This window comes from Sus scrofa, chromosome 18 (genome assembly GCF_054392235.1).
Source record: "Sus scrofa isolate SSC_HxYL_T2T_F1_AM1 chromosome 18, Sscrofa_HxYL_maternal_Yorkshire_Landrace_v2.0, whole genome shotgun sequence".
NCBI lineage: Eukaryota > Metazoa > Chordata > Mammalia > Artiodactyla > Suidae > Sus > Sus scrofa.
The window spans coordinates 46408485-46427581 of record NC_139400.1 but is presented as its reverse complement, the minus strand read 5'-3'; the positions used below and the strand labels follow the sequence as shown (position 1 = coordinate 46427581).

Genomic DNA, 19097 nt, shown 5'->3' with positions numbered 1-19097 from the left:
GTCTCCTGAAGAGAAACTGAATTGGAGGCTGTCAGGGAAGGAAAAGCCACACTTCTCTCTCCTTAACCATTTGAAAATGTGTCTTTATTGTTTTGTTCTGATTACAAGGTAGCACAAGTTCATTATAAAAATTCAAACATTAGAGTAATTTACAATTGGTCCCCAGGCTTATTCTTATCCCAAATATGATTTTCAGAAGTGTGGTTGGAAGTGGGTGGGAGGTGGTCGGAAAGGAGGCGTCTTGGGGAACACCTGTATTAGTTATGATTTACCCCATCAAAGGATCAGACACAAACTCATGGAAAGAGGGCTCCCAATAAGTCTCAGAGGACCATGCAATTCCAGTACTTCATCCCCCCTTTAGCAGGAAGCACCCACCAATTTCTGCTCCAAACTCTACCATGACTGTGACTCAGGCCCTCTCTCCTTTAGCTTCTATTTCTCCTGACACCCTAAATAAAACGTTTTCTCTGCTGTTTAATCTTATTTTTTTTCCCTAGGTCTTTCTGCTTATAATGTGTGTTTGCTGTAGGATTGGAGAATATTCAATTCTGCTAAAGAAGACAAGCAAAAACAAATAGAATGGATGAAACTCATAAGATGTGTTAAGTCGAGATGGTGAGCAAGCAACAGGTTTGTGAGATGTAGGCAGAATTTATGAGCTGTGTTAAGTAAGTTCGAAACCTGTAAAACATGCTAAAACTTAACAGAAAGATACAACACTCCCCCAAACTACTCACTCACCTTTTTCTCAGTCATCTGCACAATGACAACCCCAGATTTGGGAAGCAGGGTATGGAGCTAGGCTTCTGATTCTGGGTGGCTCTGCCTCCCTTTCAGAGGAAGGCATTAGGCAAGAACTCCGCTGACACAGAGGTGTGTCTGATACTCTCTGTAGCCCGGAATGCTAATGACAGGGATGGCAGTTCTCAAGTGTGCCAGCAAAGTAGGAAAAGGGCTTTGCTCTAAGAATCAGGAGATCTGACCTCTACCAACACAGCAAAACTTCATTGTTTGGATATAACAAACTGGAAATGGGTCTCATACTCCATCCAGCCCCCATTCTCAATCGAGGTGGGTAAAAACATTTTATCTCCCTAGTAGGGGAAGCAAAGACATTGAGGAAGAAGTAGGGCAGGTGAAGAAATGGCCAGTCATGCTGTTTTGGGACGTGGAGTCTACAGCTCCCCAGCTTTTTCCCAGCTCAGCTGCTCTGGATCAACCAGAAGAAATGGTCTCAAGGACCTGGGAGAATCCTGGACTCCATGCTGCTCTCCAAGAAGCCCTAACCAGCCCTGGAATGATCCCGTCAGGATTTAAACAGGGGTGGACACAGACAGCGGCTGGGGCTGAATTACAGCCGGGACTGGAGTGGTTTGAATCCTACAGCTGGAGTCCTGGGAGGCCCAGGAAGGTCGGCTGCATAGGCATAGCCTAGTTATTTGATTCACCTTGAAATAAAGTAAATCTGTTTTCCTGATTAAGTACTGCAGACTTCCCTTATGGTGTTATGGCAAGGTTTCATTTTTCCTAGCTGTGCAAAATCGGGAAAAGATATACTTTACTAGAATCTCAGTTCCAATGTTTCTGATTATTACCCTATCTACTTCGTCAAGTCTGTGGAGAGGATCAAAAAGCAGTGAGAGAAGCAGGTTGACAAGTAGAAGCCCTACACTAGATAAACTATCACGTTTAGGAAGAATCACCTAATGTCTCTCTTTCCCAGTGGATTGTCCCAGGTTTTAAGAAGAGTAAAGTTTATTGCCAGATAATGGAAAAGACTTGAACAGACAAATGGAAGCTTCAACATATTTCTCTTCATTAGTAAATTTGGTAGATAAAAATGAGAAGTAACAGCCATTAATAGTGAAGGTTTTATAGGGCCTAGCAAAAAGAGAATGTTTAAGTCATATCACATTAAACACTGAAAGCCTTATTCACGCAACATTATACTCAAGATATTTCAGACATTTAAGGCAGGAAAAACGCAAATTAAGATCTCCATCAATTCCTGCTCATTCCTCTTGAGCATTTATGTTCTCAGGAAACTCATCTTAAATGTACCTTAAATGTACATATGTGGAAAGACTTAGTATTTACCAAGAAACATTTTCCAAATTTGTAAAGAACATCAGAAACTCAATGAGTTTTAAATCAACTCCTGCATTGCTTCAGATATTCTTTTTTGGGCCGCAGGTGCAGCATACAGAAGTTCCCAGGCTAGGGGTCGAAAAGGAGCTACAGCTACCAGCCTACACCACAGCCACAGCAACGCCAGATCCAAGCCGCATCTGTGACCTACATCACAGCTCACAGCAATGCCAGTTCTTAACCCACTGGGCGAGGCCAGGGATCGAACATGCATCCTCATGGATACTTGTCAAATTTGTTACCACTGAGTCACAAGGGGAACTCCTTTTTTTTTTGTCTTTTTAGGGCTGCACCCATATCATATGGAGGTTCCTAGGCTAGAGGTCCAATCGGAGCTGTAGCTGCTGGCCTACACCACAGTCACAGCAATGCCAGATCCAAGCATTCTCTTTTTGCTAGGCTCTAAGCCATGATGGGAACTCCTCTGCTTCTAATATTCTTCTGATTTTATCAGTGACATAAGTGTTGTATGTCATAATTGGCATGCGTTTATTACTTCTGTGCAATATTTTCATTTACTATTGTTTTGTGTGTATTTCCATACTTTGAGAAATCCCACTGGTTCCCATTTTTAATTAATATTTAGTATGTACAATGCTTTGGACTTGGGAATATTTTAAGTTCTAGTGTCAAAAGGCAACTTATATTTGGGTTTCTTTCTTTCTTTTTTTTTTTTTTTTTTTGTCTTTTGGCCATTTCTTGGGCTGCTGCCGCAGCATATGGAGATTCCCAGGCTAGGGGTCGAATCAGAGCTGTAGCTGCCAGCCTACGCCAGAGCCACAGCAACACAGGATCCGAGCCGTGTCTGTGACCTACACCACAGCTCATGGCAACACCGGACCCCCAACCCACTGAGCAAGGCCAGGGATCGAACCTGCAACCTCATGGTTCCTAGTCGGATTCATTAACCACTGAGCCATGATGGGAACTCCATATTTGGGTTTCTTAAAACCATCTTAAGTGACAGAAAGAGAATAATGTCAATAATCACACTTTCATCTGGTTCTGCCAGCCTTTCAATGACAAAGGGAATATTCTTGGTGCCTTATTTCACTGTTTACATTTGAGCCCTCCCCATCTAGCCATGCTGTAAACAATTTGCAGTGTATTCCTTTTTCTAACACTCTTAACTGAGTGAGACCTAAATTGATTATTTTCAAATCGCACAAAGTCACTTGGAGGAAACTGCCACTACGAGAAAAAGATGAAAAATATCCTCATCAGTTAAACAGGTCTGTTGAAAAATGTTATTTCCCGGGAACTAAACTCTTGAAGCAGACAGGTTTTGTTGTTGGTCTTTTGATAATGGAACAAGAGTCCCAAAGCCTGGAAATCAGAGACAATGACTACCCGTTTAGCATGGGCACTGCCAGGTATCCCAGTCTTGATGGTCTGCCACTATTTCGTCTATCCTGTAGGTGGCGACGGTGAGGCTTTTCCCTTGCTTTATGCCTTTCAATTCCACAGTGATAAGGTTCCCTTTTCTTCTCACCCTTTGGGAATGTACAATGGTGCAACCGCTATGGAGAAGAGTATGGAGTTCCCTCAAAAACCTAAACACAGAACTACCATACAATCCAGCAATTCCACTCTTGGGCATCTATTCAGAGAAAACCACAATTTGAAAAGATACATGTGCCCCAGTGTTCACTGCAGCACAACTTACAATAACCAAGACATGGAAGCAACCTAAATGTCCATGGACAGAGGAATGGATAAAGAAGATGTGGTACCTATACACAACAGAATATTATTCAGCCACAGAGAAGAATGAAACAATGCCATCTGCAGCAAAATGGAAGGACCAAGAAACTAGCATACTAAGTGAAGTTAGTCAGACAGTGAGAGACAAACATCATGTGATACCATGTATAGGTGGAATTAAAAAAAAAAAAGGACACAAATGAACTTATGCGTAGAACAGAAACAGACTTACATACTTTGAAAACCTTATGGTTACCAAAGGGCACAGGTGTAAGGGATGGGACAGATGGACTGGGTTGGGAGTGACATATGCACACTGAGGTCTATGGAATGATTGGCCAATGGGGACCTGCTGTATCACACAGAGTATTCTGTGATGATCTATGTGGGAAAAGAATCAGAGAGAATGAGTACGTGTATATGTATGACTGGGTTGCTTTTTTCTACAGCAGAAATTACCACAGCCTTGTAAATTAGCTATACTTCAATAAAATGTTTAAAAAAAAGGGCAAAAAAATTTTTAAAAAACCTTCAATTTGAGATAAGTAATTTTCAGGGAAAAGGCACAGCATTTCATCTTTGACCCTACGCCAGTGCAAAAACCTATGGGGCAGTGAAGATACAGTCAAAGAATTCTAGCAAATATGACCAGTAAATATAAAGAGGACAGGGTGGCAGGCAACCATCTCTCATCATCTTGCTTGAAAATAGTTCATTTTTTTAGTTTTACCTTGTCAGCTCCTCTTAATCTTTTTCTTTTCCCTTTTCTCTTATTTATTATTTAAGCACTAACCCTGTGATTTATTTATTCAATGAATGAGTAGAGGGATGCCTTTATCTAACTGCCCCATAGCCAGTGAAGGTGCACTGGGTACTCAGACTTTTTCCACAGTATTTCAATTCCTTCCGTCACTATTTCCAGAGTGACTGGAGAACTGTATCCAAATTCCTAACAGTGAAAAAACAAGAGTTTAAAATGTGCTGTTCTTACACAGAGATAGTCACAAATCAGTCTTTCATGGGGCCAATGGAAAAAAGTCACAAATAGAAAAAAATAACTCTTCTAAGGGTCAGAGACAGGCAGCAAAGGGTGCAGATCATAAAAGTCTATTCTTTAGATACTACCATTGGATTTTTTTTAAAGGTTTGGTCATTTTTCTCTCTCTCTCTCTCTCTTTTTTTTTTTTTTTTTTTTTTTTGCTTTATAGGGCCATACCCATGGCACAGGGAGGTTCTCAGGCTAGGGGTTTAATTGGAGCCACAGCCACCGGTCTACACTATAGCCATAGCAACGCCAGATCCGAGCCGCATCTGCAAACTATACCACAGCTCACGGTAACACCAGATCCTTAACCCACTGAAAGAGGCCAGGGATCGCACCCTCAACCTCATGGTTCCTAGTCAGATTTGTTAACCACTGCACCATGACGGGAACTCCAAGGTTTGGTCATTTCTGAAGCAGCCGTGTTGCTAATCGTCTAGGGTGGAGGTGGTTTTCGTCTTTTGAGGAGCAGAATCCAGCCTCAGATCCTAGAAGCAGCCCCTAAGTCCACAGTCACGCTATAGCGGTGAGGACAAGGGAAGCTGTCAGTGGGGCACCTGATGACCAGGCCTGAGCTGGGCTCTCACTCCCATTTGCAGTATGAGGACCCTGGGTTACTGCTGCAGCCTCTGCCAGGGTCCCTGCCTCCTAACCATCCCCCAACTCCAACCATCCTCGGAAGTGTATTCCAGACTCTCACGCGGAGCTTCAAAACATGGATCCTGTTTGGGTAGGCTTGTGGTGGGGCCCTAGAATCCTTACTTTTAGTTAAGCGCAGGGACCAGCTAGGTTTGGGAAAGGCTGCTCTACGAGCTACTGTAGCTATTCTATATCACCCTCCAGTATGGCACCACTTACCAGCCTCTTCCCCCAGCCCTCTCTCTCCCACCACGCAGCCACCCACGAACCCTCGGACCTCCAGGCTTGTCACAAGCTCCTCCTCCTACTTCACTGTCTTTATTGATCAGTTGCTACTTGTTGGTCAAGCATTAGTTAAACCCTGATGTTCCTGACTGCCCTGCTTTCCCCTGTGAGGTACCCTCCTCCGCGCCCATCACACCTTATTATAAAAGAGGAAAGCACACTTCCGTCTTAAGTCACTAATTTGAAGATTCTTTCTTGTAGCAGCTGAACCTATACCCTGCCGGATTAGTAGTAACTAGTCTTTTAAGAAGGGGCTGACTCACTCGTCCTTCTTGCTGGCTTTCTAATATGTTACCAACATGAGATCATGACCTCTTTGGGTCTCGATTTACTCTCCTTTGGGTTGTTTATCCATCAGGCATTAGATGCTTGGTGATGTTGTCCTTGATTTTTGCCTCTGGAATCTTTGGCCTTTGTGTTTCATGATGCGCCTCTTGATTTTTCTCTAGAAATGATGATTTACCTCTGACCTCCGACCAATCCTCCAGTCACTGCCTTAAGTAGGAAAACCCCAGAAAAGCCCACAGAAGCCAGTCTTGACCCCCAGGCCTTGGTGAGAGCTGGGCTGGGTAATCTATGTCATTCCCCCAGGAGGGGCATGGAAGGATTAGCTGAAGGGACGAATGGATGAATGGTAATTTTAAACTCTTGTTTTTTCACTGTTAGGAATTTGGATATGGTTCTGCAGTCACTCTGGAAATAACGATGGAAGGAATTGAAATTCTGTGGGAAAAGTCCGAGTACACAGTGCATTTTCACTGGATATGGGGCAGTAGATAAAGGCATCCCTCTACTCATTCATTGAATAAATAAATCACAGGGTTAGTGCTTAAATAAATAATAGAAAAGGGAAAAGGATTGACCACATGGTGATCAATCCCAACCATCCAAAATTATTTTTAGGAGTTCCCATTGGGGCCCAATGGAAACGAATCTGACTAGGAACCATGAGGTTGCGGGTTGGATCCTTGGCCTTGCTCATTGGGTTAAGGATTCCGCATTGCTGTGAGCTGTGGTGTAGGTCGTAGACGCGGCTTGGATTCCGAGTTGCTGGGGCTGTGGTATAGGCTGGCAGCAACAGCTCCAATTAGACCCCTAGCCTGGGAACCTCCATATGCTGCAGGTGTGGCCCTAAAAAGACAAAAGACAAAAATAATAAAAAATAAAAAAAAACGAAAGTTAATAGGAAGAAATATTAAAAAAAAAATTACTTTTAAATGCCAGCATTTCCCTCTTCCCACATGCCAGCCGATTTGAGATTTTAAAATGTTTCCCTGCGAAGAGTCATGAAACCCATTTGATGGCTGAAGAACTGGAAGGCGAGTGAAGCAAAGCGGTAGATATAATTAACCAGGGGGCAAGAGATTGTTCTCCGGTCTTAGCAACACACTGGCTTGCACAGGTGTTCACTGACTCACGCTGCCTCTCTGTGCGGAGAGCTCTAATGTGCTGGGGAGCAGGCATGTGGGCTGAGTAATTATAAATGCCTTTCAGAAGTATGGAGCTTTAAATAATTTCCTCTTGTAGTTTTTTCATAACAACCAGTGTTGATGTTTTTTTAATTCTTGCAGGAGGCAGGGAAGGCCAAGATCACTGATGTGTTCAGAAGAATGAGTCTTCAAGAGCACCTGACTTTGCTGGCAGGTAGGAGACCCAGATGTTCACCTTGAGAAGGAAGAAAAGGGCATTGAATTGATCAGGACTCAAGGCAACAGCCCGTCTGGCCTGTGCCGGTGAACAGGGAGAGGGAACAGAAGAATACTCTGCCTCTCATGGCCTGACCACTGTTGGAGAAGAGGATTCACCACGGGGCACACAACCTTCTCTTTCTGATGGAACAAATGCGAAATAACTAGGATTGAGGAGTCTCTTCTCAGGGTTTGGCCTCTTTAATCTACCAGCCTGCAAGATGTCTGAGGAGCAAGAAAATGTAATTTTGTCCAGTTTTACTAAACAACCGCCTTTCCACATCTGAAAAAAATAATAAAGTACGCTAACTCTTCATGTTTCTGGAGTCAACATGAAGTTAGCGGAGGTAGAATTTCCATATTTTATTATGCACCATGAAAATCAGCCTTTGTGCTTAATGGAAGCTTTATGCTCACCGATAAATGCAGAGAGCAGGGGCAGGACGGGTTAGGGAGAAGCCGGGTGAGAGAGCCCAGATACTGCTTGTGTTGTCTGTGGGCTAATAAAGAGCCTCGTCTGATTTACAAAATCATCTCAAGAGAGGAACGAAATGCAGAGGGGCTTGAAAGACTGGAGCTGCTTTGCTCTCTGGTGAATATGCATTTTTCTGCAGCCAGATTAAGGATTCATTTTGTCCTTGACGCAGCACGAAATTCAATCTGTGCCTACTTAGCCTACAGACAACAGCCTGTCAGGGGTCGTGCTAAGATTTTATAATAGTACAGGCAACAGTCTTTGCCAGCAAAATAAACATTTGGGAAATTGTATTTCAGAATCGCTTCTCCCTCCTCGCCCCCCACCACCCATCCTGCAATTCTGGTTCAGTGAAACGCAGCTTTTAATATTTTGGAAATAATTTTCAAGCAGATGGGGGAAGAGGCAGGAGGGCAGCATCTCTTGCTGGCCCTGATGATCTTTCTCCCTCCCCTTCTTTTTCAACAAAACAACTCAAGCAGTGATTGTTTTTCCCCTGAAAAAAAAAAAAAAATAAGATGGCACGGAAGTGTTTTCAGATTTGCTCTTTGTTTCTCTTTGAAATCTTCCAAGGGTGAGATCTTCTGTGTGATACGAGAAGCTCATTTTGAACCTGACGACAAAGGACATCTTGGAGAGCCACTAAGGTTTGTTCGGACAAGGAAGAGGGCAGAAAAGTCTTTCTGCTCCCAGCAGGGCGAGGTTCAGAATTCTTTGTTTCTGCGGAACCACGAGGGTGATTCTTCACACTCTCTTTACTGAACTACAAATATCTTTCCAGATGAACACACTCCTAATCTAATTAGCTATAAACAGGCCTCTCGGGTGCCACACTGTTTTAACTAGAGGATGGAGTGAGCAGGAGGGGAGAGGGGCTAGTGCAGGAAAGATACCCAGGGCTGTGGATTCCTTTTCGGTGTGCAGTTGGGATGGGTGATGCAGCTGCAGGAGTTTTCTGCCTTACAGGGAGGCAAAGGCAAAGAAATGTGGACTAGTTTCATAAAGGGAAGAATGATCTATTATGGAACAATGAACACTTGTTTTTCTCCAGCACTTCCAGCCCTTTCCAGGATATGATTTACTACCTGGCGCAGCAAAGGAATGGCACCAAACACGCTGTGGATTCCTAAAGGGTCTTGGTTGATCCTATGCATTCCCATCATCAGATACCTAGAGAGGCCACCCAGACAGATGTCCACTTTGCAAGAGGCGGTCCCACCACCGTTCCTTTGCGTGTGGGATATGAGCCCATGGAGGGATCCAGTGGGTCTTTCCCTGTGTCACAGTCTGTGGTAGAGGATCCAAATGCAGACCCTCTGTCTGCTGAACAGGCTGAACAGGCTGGAGAAAAGTCCCCCACCTTTTTTATGGCCTTGCCCGGGGACACACACTCTGTCCATCATCACCCTTATATTACTCACGAGAGGCTCAGACGCCACTCTTTAGATGTCAGTCTCTGGGGATACCTGTCCATGTCTCTCCTACGGCAACGCTGGATCCTGACCCCTCTGTGTGATGCCAGGGATAGAACCTGTATCCTCATGGATGCTAGTCAGATTCATTTCTTCTGAGCCACAACGGAACTCTAACATCCTGAATTTCTGATCAGATATCTATCATTATTTATATTTTATACTTGAGGAAATTAAATCTCAGAGAAAATAAGACAAGTGGCTAAGCCAGGATTTGAAACCAGGGATGTCAGATTCAAAGCCCAAGATTATTTTTCACAGAGCTAATTTAGGGGCTTGAAATTCCTTTCTGGGCACTGATCTTGACTCGCGGTATCAGTTCCACAATGGCTCTTGTGTTATCAGTAGGACAGCCAGACATCCCAATTTGTCTGGACTAGTCTTGGTTAATGGCTATTGTCCTTGATAATTAACAGTAAAAATCCTTTTTCTCTCAAGGTTAGACAATGAATTATAAGTTCACCGCAACTCTGGGGGTCAGGGAGTGTGGTACAGAGGAACCAGAAGCACCAGGAGTTTCTTAGGAGGGTAGACTCTTGCAGTAGTATCTCCAAAGGCTGGCTTAGACCCTGCATTGCGGGGAGGAGGAGGAAGTCCAGGCAGCCTCCCCAGATTCAAGGACGCAGGAACAGCCCTGGGTTAACCCCAGCCTGGTGAGATACGCAGCTGGGGGAGGGTGGTCTCTTCAGAAATTGGACGTCAAGTCTGAAGAGCAGGGAGGGTGTGAGAAAAGTACTTGTTCATTGTTGATTCTAGGTAACTTCTGAGTTCAGCCATTTCTATTTTTCCCCACTCAGCTCGTCTAGCTTAGGACACTTTTTTTGGAGTCATAACAAACTCCTAGCGGGTCTTCTTGCCTGAACCCCCTTTCTCCTCCCCCTACCCCCCACTGCCATATTGACATAGCCACTCCCAGCCTCAGCTCTCTTAGATCTTTAAGGCAGGAGTTCAGCTATGGACTGCAGAAACGGTTTTCACTCCCTTCTTTGGCCGGTTCTTCTGAAGTCCTTCGAATATCTGTGGAAGGTGGGAAGAGTTGGCCCACACTGCCTTGGGGCCTCCGTTAAAACAGGTAGAAAGAAATAGTTCAACTTTCAACATCTGTTATAAAAGCATCCCGAATTTCTGGTTTTTCTTTTTGTCTTTTTTTTCAGGCTGCACTGGATGCATATGGAGGTTCCCAGGCTAGGGGTCAAATCAGAGCTATAGCCTCCAGCCTATGTCACAGCCACAGCAACGCCAGATTTGAGCTGCATCTGTGACCTACACCACAGCTCAAGGCAACATCGGATTTCATCCTGCCCATTAACCAGAGTGATTTTTCTGATATTCAAATATGCTATTTCTTAGTTTAAGCCCCTGTGACAACTTCCCATTAGCTCCAGGATAAACTCTGGGTTCCTGAACGTGGCTTTCAAGTCCTTTGAAATGGGCTCCTATCCACCTTTCTAGGCTCTTCTCTTATCTTCAGACCTTGTGCTCAAAGTCAGTTCAGCCCTACTGACTTTCTCAGAATGCTGCACCCTCTTCCCTGTGAACCTTTGCATGTGCTCCTGCAGCCCCTCAGACACTCCTTCCTAGGTCTGCTACGATGGATGCTCTGACACCCCTGTTCCCTCCACTCTGGGGAGCATGTGGGTATCATCACTCTGGAGTTGCCTATGTGCTTGTCTGTCTGCACTTCCCCACAAGGCCTGAAGCTCTCTGAGCACCTGGGTTCTTTCCATCTTCTTCACCTCTGGGTCATTTGCCCCTAATGCAGGGCTTGGCACGTGCTAAGTCCTGGGTTAGGATTTGCTGATGTTTTGCTTACTCTCACCAGAAGCATTAAAAGACAAACAACAAAAACAGGGGCCATCTGAGCTTAGTATACCTCATAAATAGCTGCTAGGCATGGTACTTATACCTAGGCCGACTCTGTGCTAATGAAGAGATTCTGTAGATGATAAGTTTTAAAAATTGGAAGTTTTTTTTTTTTTAAAGCATGTATTTTATATTTCATATTTGAGTGAAATCATATATTTGTCTTTCTCTGACTGATTTTACTTAGCTTAAAACCCTCAACTCAAGGTCCATCAATGTAGCAGCAAATAGCAAGATTTCATCTTTTTTTTTTTTTTTTTGGCTTTTCAGGGCTGCACCGTGGCATATGGAAGCTCCTAGGCTAGAGATCAAATTGTAGCTACAGCTGCCAGCCTACGCCACAGCCATGGCAACACAGGATCTGAGCCGAGTCTTCAACCTACACCACAGCTCACGACAGCGCCAGATCCTTAACCCAATGAGTGAGGCCAGGGATCGAACCCGCATCCTCATGGATACTAGTCAGATTCGTTTCCACTGTGCCACAAGGGAAACGCTAAGATTTCATCATTTTTTTTTAAATGGCTGAGTACTATTCCAGTATATATATGTACCACATCTTCTTCATCCATTCCTCTGCTGATGGGCACTGAGTAAAGGGGGCCAACTGTATGCTGATGGATAGAAACTAAATTTTTGGTGGTGAGCATGCCGTAGCGTAGTGTACACAGAAGTTGTAATACAATATTGCACACATGAAACTTACATAGTATTATACGCCAGGGTGACTTCAATTAAAAAATGAGTAAAAAAAAAAAAAAAGGAGCATGATCCATACTAGCCAGAAAATTAAACAATGAATCAACTTAACATTTAGTTGTGGATTATGGCTTGTACACTGAAAAGGATATTATGAACACTGGCCAATATAATGAGTAAAAAGACCAAGCAGAAAGGTGCAAAAATGATTATGGAGCATTGCCAATTGTGTACTTGCTCTTCTTGTGACCACATAGTGTGCATGTGTGTGTGTATGTGTGCACAGTGGTGATAAAATGCTGGGTAAGAGTGTAAACATACTGAGAAAACATTAAGATAGTGGGGGTAATTTTTTTTAATATTCTCAAAATTGCTTCTAATATTGACTTTATATATTCTTTTTTTTCCCCAGTAAGAATATTAAAAGAATATTTCAAAACCAATATGACACCCCAAAATGTTAAAATGGTTCTCTCTGGATGGTAGTGTTAGGGGAATGTCAGTAATTTCTCCATAATTTCTGTATTTGCTTATTTTTGTCCACCAAAGTTTAACATTTCTAATTAGATAAAAGCAATAGAGGAACTATTCACACTTTTCCCTCTCTCACTCCTGCCCCACTGATCTTGGTCTTGGTGGATGGGTTGATGGTGGACATGACGCAGGAAATGTGTCTGTGTGGGGACCTTGTCTTCTTGCTCTTCTGCCATGACCGCGAAAATAATATACTCTGAATAGACTGACCCACCAAGGAAGAACGAGGGACGTGTGGAGCAGACCTGGACCCAACCATCAGCTTGGAGCCAAGACCAACAGAGCCCAGCCTAAAACAGGTGTGTCAGTGAGAAGTGATGGTTGTTTTAAGTCACTGAGATTTGGGGTGGTGTGTGCAGCATTATTTTGATAATTACTTGGTGGTAAAGCTTCATTTTCAATGTCAGCTTTCTGAGCAAAATCTCTTTTTTATTCTTCTTGTCCCATCTTTCATCCTAATCAAATGGTATCCCACTAAAGCGGCCCAGGCTAACTTTGAACTTGGAGAGGAATGTTAACCTGGAGAGACATTTTAAGACCCTAGAACATCCAAGGCTTGAAACGGATGACAAACTGACACTAAAACTGTAGTATTGTCCCTACCACCGATAGCCTTATTGACATATTGATGAAACTCATGAGTCTCAATTAATATTATGCCCTATTTGGGTTCCTCATCGGCCCTGCATCACTGCCATTCTCATAGTCATTTCTCAAAACTACTCGTTTACTGCCAAAAAGCGACAGGGGTGGGGTGGGTGCCAAACCGACACTTGCTGATCCGCAGTATTTCAATTCATTTGTTGTTGCAAATAGCAGATTTAAAAAATGCTATAATCCAAATTTCAACTGTCCAGACTCCAGGATGGGGCTGGCTCCCGGGACTGTGGGGTGATTTTTTTTGAAGTGTTTTCTCAGTGGGTCTTTCTTTTCCCCAGAGACTTAGCATCCTGTGGGTCAAGCTGTCCAGTGAGAGTGTGACAGAGGCTGTCCTCCCCAGGAGAACCCTAAAGTGAGGGGCACCCCTCATGTCAACCTCCAGAGGCCAGGTGTGGGATAGGACATGGACTAGCCTGGGTAGCTGCCACCACTGCACTGTGGGAGCTATGTGTCAATCTGTTTTGAATCCAACATACAGTTTCCAAAGCATTTCCATAGACCTCAGCTCCCTGCAGCGCATGGCCTTGCCTGAGACAGTCTCTATCATCATCTACAGAGTTTTTGGTTAGGTGGCTAGTTCAAGATGATGCTGACAGGAAAGGGTTTTGCACCTCTTAGCTGTGTGGCTTTAGTCAGTCTCTTCAACCTCTGTGAGTACTTGTCTGCAAAGTGAGGCTGTGTTGTAGTAACACCTACCTTGGAGGGCTTTGATAAAGATTTTAAAAAGTAACGCTTTAGTATTCTTTAGCTGGTTTCCTTAGCTATTTTCATAAAACCAAACAAAACAATCCCTCAAATATTTGATACATACATAACAAAAATTCATTGAAGAAAATCAGAAAAAAGTTATCCAGAATACCAGTGATCTACAACCTTCCAATTGTTTTGATTGCACACATGAACACATTTATATATTCATAAAAACTAGCTCATGTATTAACTGCCTTGTAACCTGGGTTGGCCCCTTAACAAATTATCATGAACGTATTTTCTTGCTAAGAAATGAGTTTATAACATGTGTATTGACAGTTGCATACTATTTCATTCTATGGATGTAATATATTTCTACTTATTTAATCCCCTATTTTTTGATTTTTAATTTCTTTTTTTTTCATTTTTGCCCTTATAAATAATTGATGAATATTCATGTACATGGACTCGAGCAAATGACAGATTCGTTTTAAAGATGAATTTTCAGAAGTGGAATTATTGGTTAAAAATCACAAACAGTTTAATGTCACCTTATACATATTGTCAAGTGGCCTTTCAGAGAAGTTCTAGCAACTTAAACTCTCACTGGTGGTGAATGAACACGTCCCTTTCTTCATATTCTTACTAAAAGTAGGCCTTTATCATTTTTAAACACTTGCCTATTTGACAGATGATAGATATCACATTGATATTTTAATTTTTTTTCTTGGACTACTAGTGAAGATGAAGATGTCTTCATTTTTATTGGCTATGTTCTTGATCATTAAAAAATTAATGATTTTTCTTTATTGATATGCAGGAACTCTGTTATTAGAGGATTTAAATCTTGTCTTATATGTTATAAATAAGCATTTTAGCTTTTCATTTGTCTTTTAATTTTTTGAAATGTTTAACACTGCATACATTTGAAAATTTTATGAAATTAAGTCTAATAACTTTTTATGACTTCCTCTTTTTAATACCATGCTCAAAGAGATTAGAATATTTCTTAAAATAATTTTTAGGGAGGCATAAATCTATTGTTTTCTGAATCTTTGAATGACTGAGAATATGTTTTTGTGGCCCTCAGATAGGAACAATACCTTGGCAGGTGGATTTTTTTTGGCCATGCCCAAGGCATGTAGAAGTTCCTGGGCCAGAGACTGAACCTGTGCCACAGCAGTAAGCAGAGCACAGCAGTAAGCAGAGCACAGCAGTGACAATGCCAGATCCTTAGCCCACTGAGCCACCAGGGAACTCTGGGTGGAGCATTTTGACACATAATCCTCAAAATGCTATAGAGGCCATTTCCCTATTTTCTGAAATTTACTGTTGAAAAATGCAGGATTTTTCCTTCTAGTATGTCGCTTGATTGTTTGTTGAACAGAATGGCTGTAAGATTTTTCTTTATATTTGGAATAAAATGGAAAAGCAAGACACGATAAGGACAGTCTATTTTATACTCTCGCTCTCTGGAATTCATTGGGATTTTGGATTAAAGTCAGGGATTTCCTCAGTTCTAGAAAATTATCTTTTACTGTTTACTGTCACCACTTCCTCTCTCCCTGATGTGCTCTTTTCTTTGGGGGTTTCTGTTAAGTCTCCAGGACCCATCCTGCATGCCTTTTCGCTGAGTTCCAGAATTTCCCTAGTTGGCCAACTGCTTTGCTTATCCTGTTTTTTGCATTGTCCAGCTTGCTCGTCAGCATGCTATTGCATCTTTACATCAGGCAATTACTGTTTCCTCTAAAAGTAGCCCTCCCTGATCTCATATTGTTCCTTTTTCATGAGTATAATCTCCTCGAAATTACCGTTGAGAATCTAAATCTACCATCTTACAAAATACTGCTTTCCTGCAGCAAGCTTTTTTCAAAAGAGCTCTCTTCTTTGGAGAGCATGAACATTTTTTATATGTTCAAAAGTTTCTCTGCTCATCTTCACAACGGAGACCTGTGTTTGCCCAGTTTTGGAACTTGGGAGAGGGTCAATCAGAGAAGGTTCAAATTCCTGTCCCACTTCTTCAGTGTGAGCAAAGGGGTCAAGGAAGAATTGGTCATTTCTGTAATTTAATTTCCCTGGGTCAGAGTTTCCATTTTCTAAGACAGTGAAGAGGGAGCCATGTGCCAAGGTGGCCATATGACCATGGCTTCCCACTCTGCCCAAGGTTCCTTTCCACCTGGCAGGGGCACCATCCTCCTTCTCTAATGGACAAGGTGGCTCTTGTTATGCGCCTGTTGTTCTTATCAGACTGTCTGAACTTAACTGAACTGAAAAGGCTGTGGATGTGCCTTTCACGGCAGATTGTGCTGAGGAGGGAAATCTGCACCTGTTTGGAACTGGCATCGCATTTATAGAGAGCAAGGGGGAAACAAACACAAAGGCCAGCACATCCGGGATGATTACTACAAAATTACTTACCAAAGACATCTGCGAAGCTGTGATCCATTCTGGAGGGATATGAAAATGAGCCCCGGCCGAGTCTCCCAGCAAAATGATTCCCCTGGGCTGTGAACCTAGGTGGCACAATTTATTTGCATTATTTATGCACTCAAATAGTTTGGAGCCTCCAGATTGGGTAGTTAGGTGACTACATACCCTGGTGTGTATTCCATGCACACAGCATCATAACAGTGATGCACTGCCACTTTCTGTGTGTTGGAGGGTGAGGAGCATAACATTTAGGAACTGGATGAGATTTCTAGGCCATTGAAACTGCTAGCTAAGCCATACAGATGCAGGTGTGTTTCCTAGCTCAGCACAGAACAATCTGCAGTGCACCATCTTGAGTGAATGATGGATGAATAAAAGCATCAAAACTTTTCTGAACTCAAAAATATGCCCTAAATTTTGGTTCTGAAAATTGCTTTCTTGGAAAACATACCTATTTCTGTAGTAATTCACTTTAAGAATCAGTGATCTTATGGAGCAATTTTGAGTTTTCAAAGTCGTCCTGGTCTTTTAAAGTCCTTAATCTATATATACAAAAGCACTGGATGGACAGTTATTGCTGATTAATGGGAAGATGGAGATATAAAGATTTCTGTGCAGCCATACATGTTTGGAGGTTAAGAACCACTTAATCTGGGAGTATGCTTGTAGCACAGCAGGTTAAGGATGCGGCATTGTCACTGCAGTGGCCTGTGTTGCTGCCATTGCATGGGTTCTGTCTTTGGCCTGGGAATTTCCCATTGCCCCGGGGTGGCAAAAAAAAAAAAAAAAGAAGAATCTCTTAATCTGATTCAGAGATGCCCATCTACACAAATCAATCACTTACCCAAAGGTGATGCATATACTCTTCCAAACCCCTTTAAGATCCTGAGAGAGGAGTTCCCCTCATGGCTCAGCAGTTAGCACACCTGACTAGCATCCATGAGGACGCAGGTTTGATCCCTGGCCTTACTCAGTGGGTTAAGGATCCGGCATTGCTGTGATCTGTGGTGTGGGTTGCAGACGTGGCTCAGATCCCGAGTTGCTGTGGCTCTGACCTCCAACTGGACCCCTAGCCTGGGAACCTCCATATGCTGTGGGGGTGACCCTAAAAAGACAAAAAGACCAAAATAAAAAGGTCCTGAGAGAATCTTCCCCTCCCCAAGGGTCTGTGGCTTCAGAGTATTTAGAAGACAGAGCTTTTGCTCAGGAATTTGGGGGAACGCTCAATGGCTATAGCTTGGAGGTCCTTCCCAAGTCTCCCAGAGTCTTTAGTTCAGTCGACACCAGGACACCGGTACAGGTCCAGATGTCTGACCTTGTAGCGTATTCAGAAGGACATGGAAAAGATTAAAATCTATCCCCTCCAATTGGTTTCTTCTTTGGAAAAGTGCTGGATTTCAGTTATCCTGTTATCTGTCTTAAGGTCTTTTCTAATATTATCATTAAAGCTTCCAACACCCCAGTAAAGGAATCAATTAAACAAATTCAGTTTTGCTTTGTCTAGATTCTGCCTCATTTTTCTATTATGTTTTTCATGAATTTTTCTAATTTGTCATGAAAATAAATATAAATTGGTCAACATTATGGTGTAACATCAGGCACTTCTTCACTTGTGTGGTCTGTTCGCTTCAATCTGACTCAGACTAGAAAAGAATATTCTACTGTAATAAGTACACTGAATTTTACAGTTCATACCTTCACAAAATTTCTTCTCATATGGAATTCCATCTTTTGGATCGACACCCTTCAAAAGAGAAATGATGAGATTAGCAGTTATTTTAAATTGTATATAGATGTGAGATATGTACCGGCAATCCTTCCCAAATGGCTTTAAAAACACCAAGGCAAATCAGTAGATAAAACCCTTTAAAGTCTCTTGAGCCATTAATCCAACATAGCAATATGCTATGTAAGTGAGTTGGGCTTTCAGTTTGACAGGAATAAGGAGCAATCTAGAAAGTGATGATCTCATTCAGAAGGATGCAGGGCAGGGCTCTGAGGGCTAGGAGTGGCCCCGGGAGGGAGCACCAGGGGTCTGCTCAGTGACTGGGACACAGGGTCAGAGTGGGTTCAACAGTCTCTAAGCTGAAGCTAACATCTCCAGTGGCTAAGGATCAGTGCTTCTAGAGCAGGGATTCTCTACGGAGCTGATTTTGGCCCCGACCCCAACCCCAAGGGATATCTGGCAATTTCTGGAGACATCTTTGGTTGTTACAATGAGGGGAGAAGGAACTATTGGCTTTTAGTGCATGAGGCCAAGGATGCTACTGGTCATCCTACAGTTTAACAAGACAGGCTAAACCATACACAATTATCCCAAGTGTCAATGCAAATGAGGAGAGAGAAACCGAGACGTGAGGTTGGGCCCATGAGTGGGACGGAGTTACCCCAGCTGAGATGACTTTCTGACGTGTAAACCTAAAGCTGTGTATTAGTGAAACAGCTGGCCACTCGAAGGTTCACGCAGAGTCTAGTTTTAAAGCTTTAAGGGAAAGCTTTAAACACACACATGTGCACACATACACATTTTTTTGGTTTTTGTTTTCTTTTGCTTGTCAAATTGTGCTCTGGAGAGCACTGGCATTCTGCTAGCTATTAATGGCATTAAACAGTATTCTAAGAAAGTGTCTGATGGTCAAAGATGCCCTGGAAACAGCGTGTTCACACTTGGGGTTTCGGGGGCTCACCATGTGCATTCAAATGTTAAAGATGCTGAGAAATTCGGAAATGAAAACTGTTCAGGCTTAACTCGATCTAGTACTTTC

The 19097-nt window shown here is 42.8% G+C and overlaps 1 protein-coding gene across 3 annotated transcripts in view; it reads right to left on the bottom strand.

Annotated features, from left to right (window-relative positions):
* Positions 1-19097, bottom strand: part of AOAH (acyloxyacyl hydrolase) — a 180809-nt gene that overhangs the window by 76387 nt on the left and 85325 nt on the right. For all 3 annotated transcript variants that reach the window (XR_014834240.1, XM_021079244.2, XM_021079245.2), the window contains 2 exons: positions 18028-18076; positions 16321-16415 (listed from right to left, as the gene is read on the bottom strand). Coding sequence is in view for 2 of the 3 variants with exons in the window: in XM_021079244.2 (XP_020934903.2) it covers positions 16321-16415; positions 18028-18076 (144 nt within the window). In the remaining variant the exon portion in view is untranslated. The remainder of the gene's footprint in view (positions 1-16320; positions 16416-18027; positions 18077-19097) is intronic.